General features: G+C 45.8%; 1 protein-coding gene across 5 annotated transcripts in view; it reads left to right on the top strand.

The window, feature by feature from the left end:
* The first annotated feature begins 2,302 nt into the window (after positions 1–2,302).
* CSMD2 (CUB and Sushi multiple domains 2) overlaps positions 2,303–10,155 on the top strand; it is a 302,978-nt gene continuing 295,125 nt past the window's right edge. For all 5 annotated transcript variants that reach the window (XM_054802279.1, XM_054802278.1, XM_054802277.1 and 2 more), the window contains exon 1: positions 2,303–2,524. In XM_054802279.1, the coding sequence (XP_054658254.1) occupies positions 2,368–2,524 (157 nt within the window). In that variant the 5' untranslated portion in view covers positions 2,303–2,367. The remainder of the gene's footprint in view (positions 2,525–10,155) is intronic.

Below are 10,155 nucleotides of genomic sequence, written 5' to 3'. Positions count from 1 at the left end.
GTAATCAAAGGTGGGGGTGACTGCAGTGATGGTTTCTGCTGTATTCTTTGCTCGTGGCATTCAGCAAATAAATGCAGTTTTGTTTTTGTTTGGGGTTTGGGTTTTTTTTTTTGAGAGCGTTAGACCCTGAAACTTAGTGATTTTGAGAAGGAAACTTGGGAGGAAACCCTTGATTTGAAATAGATATGATTTTATTAACCAGGAATAGAGTGGGATTGTATCTCCTCAATGACTTTATTATGCCTGTAGATTGATCTTGATGCAGGGCTAGCTGACTTTGGCTCAGCCTATACCCTGCTGGCGTGCAGCAACCAAGTCACATCTTCAGCTGAATGCGATTTTGGGATGGGGGGATTCTTCGAGGTGAATAGCTGTGTAAGGGACAGCCAATGTATGGAGCTGTGAAGTGTGGTACCCTGTTCTCTGATCCTTTTATATTTGGATCTGTGCCTTTGAACAATAAGGTCTATTTGAATAGGACACTGCAGTTTAAACAGACATAAAGCAACTCTTTCATGTAACAGCCCTGGTTGCCTTGGCTCTTGGCATCGGTTCACAATGTAGGCAGTGGAAGGATTGAAATGCAGAGGGGACACAGGGAAAGTGAGTGAGAAAGAGGATTGATTTGAGGGTGGAGGGACAGATTTGCAAGCCCTCGATATAATTTGTTTTTTAGCTGTCAAATAAGCTCATTCAAGGCAACCGGAACAAGGCTGAAGAAGGGGGGTTTGCAGCAAGAAACTGCAGCAAATGCAAACCACCACGGCGGGGGGATGGGTGGCGAGTTGAGCCACCCGCCTGGCTGGGCGAGCCGGGGGTGCCGGAGCGGCGGGGGCTCGGCCCCAGCCCCCCGCGGTGGGCGGCAGAGACCGGCTGCCTGGCGCTGGGGCTCCGCCGGCCCCCACCCCCCCTCCCCGTCTCGGCGTCCCCCCGGGGAGCGAGGGGCGGGCAGTGGACGGGGAAAAAGCGAGGGGGTAGGGCTGGAGGGGGGATCTCGGTCTGGTAAACACCCCCTTCTCCTCGGGCCAGAGCGGTGCTGTTGGGAGAGGGGCTGCTCCTTGTCTGGCAAAGCCGAAGGGAAACACTGAAGTACGTTCTTGCAGGGAAGAGGGGGAGGATATTCGAGGGTGTCCTTTTTTTTTTTTTTTTTTTTAAAGCTTTGGTGTCATGTTCGAGTTATTTTTCTTGTCCATAGATGTGAGCATCATTACCAAGATAATTAAGTTCCTGAATGTGGCTTTAACAGACTGCATTTTTTTCCCCCCATCTTGCATGCAGCTACAGGGACAAACGTACTAGATGTTAGAAAGGGTGGTGGTGGAGAAATACCACTCTGGCCAGCCCTGCGAAGGGCCAGCAGCACTCCAGCCAAGCATGCCTGCAGGCTGGCGGAGAGGGCACGGCCAGCACAGCCTTTCCCACCTCCACAATACCTTCTCCTGAACCAGTCCTCCCAGTGTCGGGGTATTGCTCTGTCCCTGGGACCCATGCTGCGAGGACAAGTCGCAGACTTGGAGGGTGGCTCTTTTGTGATCTCTCCTGTGTTTGTAACAAAATTTGCTTCATCACAAAAATTGTGTCAATACCATCAAGTTGTTTACAGAGGCAGGAGAAGGGGTGGGGGTGTGCCGGGAGGAGGCTGCATTGCTCTGGCAGATGTCTTAATAGCAGAGCTGCTGCCTCTGCGTGTGCATATGCATACTATACTCTGCTCCATGCAAAATGGGGGGCTGTGGGACTTACTCCTATACCAGAAACCTGTAGTGTGTATTAAAAATAAATACAATGCTAAAGCATAATCTGTGGTTTGTTGGTTCTGGTGGGGCGGGTGCTGGTGGGAGGATTGTGCTGGGTTGGGGAAGCAAAACTGAGGCAGATCTATTCGGTGGCTGCACAGCAGCCCCTCACCACAACATCCGTGCCCTCTCCCCTCCCCAGCATTTAGTGAAGAAGAGAACAAAGATATGGGAACAATTAATCAACTGGCTAATAAAAAAGTATAAATCCCTGGGGACTGTGTGCTGCTAATGCCGAGGAGCTGGCTCTGAGACAGGCACCGGGAGGGACGAGCCAGCCCTCCTCTCCTTGCCTTGCCTCTCCTCTCCCCGAGCTGCTGCCACACTTGGTTCATTCCAGCTGCAGAAGCTCAGAGCCTTCCATGCGGTGGGATTTTTTTTTCTGGGCTGAAAAAATAAAAAAAACCCCACAAGCTTGACCTGCTTTCTCCCCCCCCCCCCCCCTTCCTTTCTCCTCTTCATCCAGCCGAGCCGAGGACTATCCCAATCGCAAAGGGGAAGAAAAAGGGGGGAAAACCCAACAACAACAACAACCAACCCCCAGCACACCCCGTTCCTGCTGCCCTTTGACATGCAACCTTCCTTGGGATGGGACAAGCCGGGATGCAGCTGCGGCTTTGGAAGGAGCTGGGGAAAATTGGGGATCTTTGCTCTCATGACGGTGGAAGTGAGCTCCTGGAGCCGGGTGCTGCTGCTCTCCGTGGGGCTGCTGGCTGTCTCGGTGACTGGTAAGTGTAATGGAGAAAGCTGGCAACTTTAGGAGCATTTTTCTTCCTGCTCCTTAGATCAAAGGACCACTGTTAATCCTCTGGGAGGGGGGGACGATGACACTCTGCGTGTGTGTGTGTATGCACTTGTGTGTCAGCACATGCTTCCCTGTAGTGTTCAATAAGGAGTGTGTTTCCTTCAGACCTTTGCAGCTTTGTACAAGATAGTTTCCATCTGTATCCTTTGGGAGCAACAATTTTAAGCGATGGGATGATAAAAGGTGGCTTTACTTGCTCTCGTTTCCTATCTCTGGTGGGTCAAATAATTTGTGCACAGTTGCTGTGTTGTATGCAAGATGACTGTGAAAAATGCCATCACGGTTTCCCCCTCTGTCTTTCCCTTGCATCTTAATTCAATATTTTGCTACCCTGGTGTTTGCCCATAAAATAGATTTAGGATGCCTTGCATGAAGATGGAAGCGCTTTTCTCTTATTCCTCCTGCCTTTCAAGTTGATTATCTCTTATATGTGAGCTCTTTGGCCTCAGCATCATGTTTTTTGTGAAATATGTGTTTATTGACTTGAAAGATAGCAAAAGAAGACTTGAATTTGGGGGGAGTTTGGTTATGTCTCCTCCCTAGTTTCTTCAACTACCCTTGTAGCAAAAGCATATCTAAGGACCGAAGTTTATTTCTGGTGTAAACAGCAAATATTTAGGGACTGTCCTTATGTGTGTGTAGGAGGGGGAAGAGTGGGAGAGCTGAGTGTTTGGCAGTGTCTTCTTTCGACACTGTGCAGTGCCCCGATTTCCAAGAGTTTCTAAGTAACATTTGTCTTGTCTGCTGTATCTTAGGCTAGAGGAATGTGTGTTTGTGTGGTGATGTGCATGAAAGCTGCTTGGATTTTTTTTTTGAAAACTTTGGTATCTGGAATGCAACACTGATTTTATTATGTAAGGCAGATTTCCTGTAAGGACATCCAGAATAAGTATTAACTGCCCCTCCTGAGTAGTCTTGCAGTGGTCCTGAAGAGTTTTGCTAACTGGAAGTATCTATTAGGGAAGGATATAAACCCACCCAAACAACCTACAAGTCCTAAATAAGGATGAATATTTATTTTGGTGAATATTTTTTTCCTTCCTTTAGCAGGAGCATTTAGTCTATACACAAAAGAAAAACCATTCCAGCAGCTTCTGTTGTGCTTTTCTGATACAAGTAGACTGATGTAGAGGTACCTAAATATATAAGGTACCTTACTATATAAGGGGTTTACAGCTTTTTTCTTCTCTGAATTATCTGTAGATTGTTCATACCAGATCTTCTAGGCTTCTCTCTCTACCCGCTTGTTCAGTATGTGATCCTTTCTTAGGCCCCTAGCTCTTCTCTCTGCATTTAGAGTGCTGTCTGTTCTGGATCCTTCACCCAGAGGTTGGTGCTCTGTGGTGTTTTTTCTTTGTGAGCAGATCTGCAAAAGCTTTTTAGACCTCAGATGTTTATTTGCATCAGAGCTAGAGCCACTGGTCCATAGCTTCTCCTTCCTAGCTTTTCTTTTTTAACCAATTGTGAAATGCTAGTAATGAGCTCTTTGTTAAAGCAAGAGATCAACTTTGAAATCAGTGGCTTACTGCCAGATGTCCAGAACACCATGAATGTATGCAGAGTGAATGGGCCCACCCTTGGCAGAATCCACGGTGGTTTTAGGGTCTAACCCCATGAAGTAAGTTTAGTCTGGGCTGGGACTTCTAGTACCTTCGCTGAGCAGACCATGAACCTCTCTAGAACAAAGTTCCTAAGAGGCTTCGGTTCTAACCTCGCCCGTTCCTAGGGTTTGTGTAGGTAGCAATAACCAAGAGTACCCATAGTGTGGCAGTAGAGCTGTATATGTAAAACTATCAGTTAGTAGTTCTGGCCGTCTTAAAAATAAAGAAGGAAAGAAATCCTGCTCACATCACATCAGCTGTGCTATGTCAGTAGTCCTGTTGCAGGGTAATGTCCTAAACAAGGGCACAAAGCATGTGCTTTCTTCAGATGCCGCGGTGTCTGAAGGCAAGATAACGTAGCGTTGGTTTGTGCAAAGAAGCCACCGAGCTGTAGGGGAAGGTGGTGTTCTGTGATATGCTGAAGTTTATTGTGTACATGGGGAGTAGAGGGGAGAGGAAGTGGTTGGTACAGTTTCCCCCCTTAGTTTTAAGGGTGCAGTAGCAATTTGACAGCATTTTAAGATCTGCTGAGGGCACTGAATTTGTCTTTGTGAGCTGATTTCGATCAGTGCGTGGCCTCTCAGAAATACAGTGTGTGTGTGTGATGATGCTGAAATTGTATTTCTTGATTGTCAAAACAGGTGGGAGCAGCAAGAGTATTCCTTTCTGTTCCCTTCTGGGTAATTAGCTGTGCATTGGCACTAGAAGGTTCCTTTGGGGTTCATATTAGGCAGGCGTGTATAGATATACACATATGCAATTTCTTTTGAGGACCTATTATAAAGGGGGTCTTGATACCATTATTTATGCTGTGCTTTAGTAGTCAGCATCCTGTTTTATACTGGCTTATGGAAAGATGCACTGGCTTGAAACGTGGTCTAATCAGTTTAAACCCATTGTAATTTTCTCTTTTCTTGATGGAAAATATTTTTTGGTAGAGTCTTCCTCTGGAGAGTGTTTATGAATTTTGATGTATGTGTATGTATTTATGTTGTAAATCATCCTTTTATTTTGTTCTGTTGTCTTAACTCTCCACAGGATGAAGAGTGATTCAGGGGCACTTATTCTGCCAGAGAAGGGACTTCAGTGTGAAATACTCAGTGATTTGAGTGTATTTTTTTCAGGGGTAAGGGTGTGAGATATTAACTCTTTGAAGTGGTGGGTAGATGGTTTTTTGTAGGAGGGAGGGAAATGAATAGTCACCAGCCTGATTACATTTGATTGTGGCATACGCTGAAACTACAGTATTTTATGGCAATAGCTGAGCATATCGTTTTGATCTGAGTCCTCTTATCGATGCTGAAGCAGTGGGGATATCGGTGCTAAATGAAATGAATGATTCCCATGTACTCATCCATGTCTTGCTATTGCCTTTTGTTACTGGAAAGGAGTCATTTATGGAACACACTTAGAGGGGGCAGATGTTTAGAGGGTGCAGCTCTTCTGCTTGGGATCAGGCTGGCTTCTTGGTCCTCGGAGAGGTTGGGAACACAGAAGACATCATAGTGTTGTACCTACGTCCTTGCCCCTGTGCCTGGGGGAGAGGATACGTGATCTAGTCTGTAGATTTTCACCACTTTGCAGTGGGGTAACATCAAGTGGATGGGAATAGGACCCAATCCTTCCCTCTCCGTGTGCCTGTGTATGTGAGGCTGGGCCACCATGCGGCCCTCAGGTTTGGCTGGAGTGTAGTGAATGTACTTTCTTATCTCTTCACGCTGGTGTGCACACTTGTGAGTTCTCAGCAAGGAACATCTAAATTCAGTGTGCTTTCCTCCATGGAGTATGTGCCCATAACGATGGGCAAGGAAGGGTGGGGGAAGAGGAGCCCTGGCTAGGAAGAACTCGCTAGGAAGGCTGCTGCGTGGTGGCTAGGACTCTACTTCGACCTTGGATGTTTGGATCCCAATTTGTGCTGTGGCACTGTAGGCAAGCAATTTCACTTTTGTCGTCTTGTTCTTTGTATTGATTAAAGAGTTCATCGTTTGGGGTATGGGAGGCTTTCCTTTTGCTGTACAATTGTTTGTTGCCTGTCACTGATTTTTTTTTTTTTTTTTTAATGTCATGGCCTCTCAGTGGTGCTGAAGAACATCTAAGCTCAAGCTTTCCTTGCCACTGAGCTCAGCCTCTGTCATGTCAGATAGCTCCTAGGGAAATTTTGTATTCCGCTGGCTGATGGTTCCCAGCTGAGCCAGCCTGCACTGGTACAGAGGTGGATGTCTGTTCAGCTGATCCTCGGTGGCTGCCTTCCAGTTGTCTAGGAGTTTCTGTCAAAAGACACTTGTCAAAATGGGTGTGGGGAACGTGATCCAGGCAATCTGCCATAGATCCCAGTGGATATGCTTTTTGCAGGGCTCAGGGTGTAGTTGAGCTGTTGATGAGGTGATCATTTGTAGTGTCCCTGCTATAGAGAATACATTTCCTATGCAGAAGTGACTGCCTTATTAATCAACTTTCAGGGACAAGTGAGGAATAATTCTTTTTTTTCCTGCCCCACATGGTTTGTTAACCACTTCCACCTGTGCTCTGGGGATTTGCAACTGCTGAATTACTCTGTGGTGCTTGCTGCCTTGCTCTGGTTCCTGAGAGGCCAGTTGTTTGTGAAATGCCAAATTTCACAGCTGTGCCTCTGTTCCTGCTGAGGCCCCCCCCAATTCCTACTTGAATTTGCCATGGATCTTGACCACAGGAAATTGTTAGGATAATGTTGAGGGTCAGACAGGTTTTGGGGAAGGTCAGGTGGGAACCTCCATAACACTGATTGTAGCATCCAGCCATGCACTACAGCACTTGTGGAGAGTGGGCTGAAGGGTGAGTCTCATCTCTGCGCTGCTTCCATCAGGTGCAGCCAAGCCCTGAGCTGGTCTAATAGCGAGACCCTCTCTGGAGACAGAAAGGATGCAGAATTCTCTGGCTAGACCAGTACTGGATTTGGACTTGAATTTGATGTGCTGCTAAGCTGTTGACCTTTCACACAAAACATACTTAAGAGGCATATTGTATAGGTATAGCTGGTACGAAGATTTTGGGGAGAAAGCTGCAATAGATATCTCTGTGTCCATAGTATTACAAAAGAAATCTTACCAATTCCATTTTTATCAAAAGTATCCTGCAACATAGGGCTGGAGTAATTTTTCATAGGCTTTAGTGCAATTATAACAAAGCTATGTTCAGCTGAGTGGATTTTAAATGATAACTTCTTTACTATCCTCCATGTTTCTAGGTATTGGGAGGTTCAGAAATACCTTGAGTATGATTTGAATTAGCCTTTTGCCCAACAGAAAGTATAGCAAATCCAAATGGAAGGGAAAAGATGAGACTTTACTTTTAAGGGCTACAAAAAAGAAATGATTAACAAAGATTCTATATTGCTTGAATTGGTAAGTCCAGCATTGAGTTGTCTATTTGACATATACAGCAGCCAAAAATGTCAGAGGTAGCGTAATCTCTTGTGTTGGCTCTAATATCCAAATGCAGCCTCTGTGGGTACAGATGAATGACGGGAAGGTTAACAGCATCAGGCTTTAAAGGGATTTCAAACCAGGTAAGATTTTTGTTCTGCCCAGAAAGACTGGCCACGGGAACTGAGATGACCTTATCAATCCTGCCTGTTAACTGGGGTTTTATAGTCTAGCTCAGTATTTTAATGATCTGTATATTGCTGTTTATTGAAATGTTTCCCTTAAATATATTTATGGAGAACTCCAATGTGCACACTTAATACTTGTCACCTAAATATTACAGTCTTAAATAGTACAGCCTAAGTCCAGCCAATGAGGCTTGTATGATACCATCCAATACCTTCCACCTCTTTGAGAGTAGAGGCAAACATAGAATTAAAGGGCTTTCCTTGTAAAGCACTCTTAACCTGTATCAGTGGTAAATCCAGAGTGTCGAGGGGGCTGTGGAAGTCATGCAGAAAAGACTGCTGTTGTCTGCTCGGCATCTTCTACAAGTGCCAGACCACAGAAGCCATGTATGAGCCCTTTTCCACCCTGCTTTCCTGCCGTCATGTTGGTTTGTACTGCCTTTTGGTCTCTGTGTCCCAGGGGAGAGAGATGGGTGGGAAGGGATGCCCAGGGACCTGCCTCTTGGGTGGGAAGCAACTCGCTGTACTGAGCGACTTGCACAAGGTCATTTGGGGAATTGGTGACAGAGCTACAAATATGTCAGTCTCAGCCTAAAACAAGATCACTTTTCCTGTTTTGTTTTTTAATTCTCCACAAAGGAGCGTGAAGCTACTTCTTGTGCTTTCGATGCAACTATAAGGTTATTTGTGAGGCCTCCTGTGGTGTGTGAGTGCCTACTTTGAGAAGCAGGCACTTGCATGGCTTTCAAAGAAATCAAGATACAGAGATTAAAAAAGTGATAGTAGCACCCACAGTTTCTGTGTTTACACAATGTTTCTGGAGGAGTGAAGTACAGTACAGTTATGGAAATCAATGTACTTTGCTTGCAATAAACATGATGCAGTGCAGTAATCTGCAAAATATATGTGCTTTTGCCATGCTATGCAGTGGCAGGCTGATCTGATAGTGGTTAATGTGTAATTGGGAAAATCCCATTGATTAAAGAAATCAAATTAACTCTGTTTCAGTCTCTTTGCTGCTGCCATGGACACAGCCAGCCAGAATGGAGACAGTGCGCTGCAGGGAGCTTGTATGTAATTTTTTTTTTTTATACCTCCCTTGCATGAAAGTGGAAAAGAGGGGGTTATGGGGTTTTTTTCCCCTTTTTAAAATGTGACTTCACTGTGAACAGTATGGTGTTCTTTCTTCCCAGTGTCAGGTGCATTCCCCGATTCAGTCCCTTGCAGTAATGGTTGCAGTAATTTTCTATCCTTACGAGGTGAAGGCTTCACCACCGTAGTAATAAACTACCTGCCTGGTTTTTGTGTGCACACCACTGTCTGCTGGATGGAAAGAGAACTGGGGACTGCGTCAGAGTCCTGCTGGTGCTAGTAATTTCCAAGAGGTCAAAGTAATTGTCAAGTAGGGAGATCTGATGATCTGTGACTTTCACTGGAAGAGGAGAAGGGTCTTGCAACTGTAGGCCTGGCTGGAGCTATGGTTGCCAGGGAGATGTGTGATAGAGGAGGATTTAAAAAAATAAAAAAATCCTTCCCCATTATTGACTGCAAAAATCTGCTTGAAAATGAACTGGTGGTTTAGATTTGGGGAAGCAGGTATTTAGAGTTGAAGGAAGGAGAACACGACTTGAAGAAATATCTGTATTAGTGTATTTATAGAATGGTATGCTCAGTAGCTTCATAAGCAGTGGTGCTTAGGTGTCTAGAGTGGCGTAAACATATAGTTGCCTGGAAGAGTGTACAATCCAAACTATCAACAAGGATTGGGTATAATTCTAGTGTTGGAGGATTGTGAAGGTAGGTGGAGGCCACAACACAGAGGGTCTTTCTGCTGGAAGTCTGCTGCTTAAGCCAGGTTTGCTGAAGGACAATACATGAGAAAGGCAACACAGTGCCACCAGAAACCAGCTTTATATTTGCATGTACATCAGAGCGGCCTTGATAAGAGTGCTGCTGTGCAGGACTCGTAGGCTGGAGCTGTAGCCAAGGTCTCACAAAAGCCTGGTACCTCAACCCTCACTGGCATCTTCCTTAGGACCTCCTGGTGACCTCAGCAGGCAGCTCTTTTTCCCTTTCTGTAACCAGAAGGAAGTTAGCAGCATCATATACCCTGCTGGCAATTATTTTTCCTTCCTTCTGCGTAAGGAGGCATTGCTGCTCCTCCTTCGTTATTAGCCCTGTAAGAGAAGCCACTGGGCAGCAGCAGTCTGTGCCCACAGGTGTTTTGCTGTGAGTGCAGGGAGGGTGGGAGGCAGAGCCAGATGCAGAAAGGCTTGCCCAAGGTCATGCAGCAGGTTGCTAGCAGAGCTAGGGATGGATTCTAGGTCTCCTCACTCGTGTGTGTTACTGCGTGCTAAACAGCGG

This window comes from Grus americana, chromosome 23, assembly GCF_028858705.1.
Source record: "Grus americana isolate bGruAme1 chromosome 23, bGruAme1.mat, whole genome shotgun sequence".
In the NCBI taxonomy this organism is placed as follows: Eukaryota; Metazoa; Chordata; class Aves; order Gruiformes; family Gruidae; genus Grus; species Grus americana.
The sequence above is the reverse complement of the archived record's forward strand: the minus strand, read 5'-3'. Positions and strand labels throughout refer to the sequence as shown.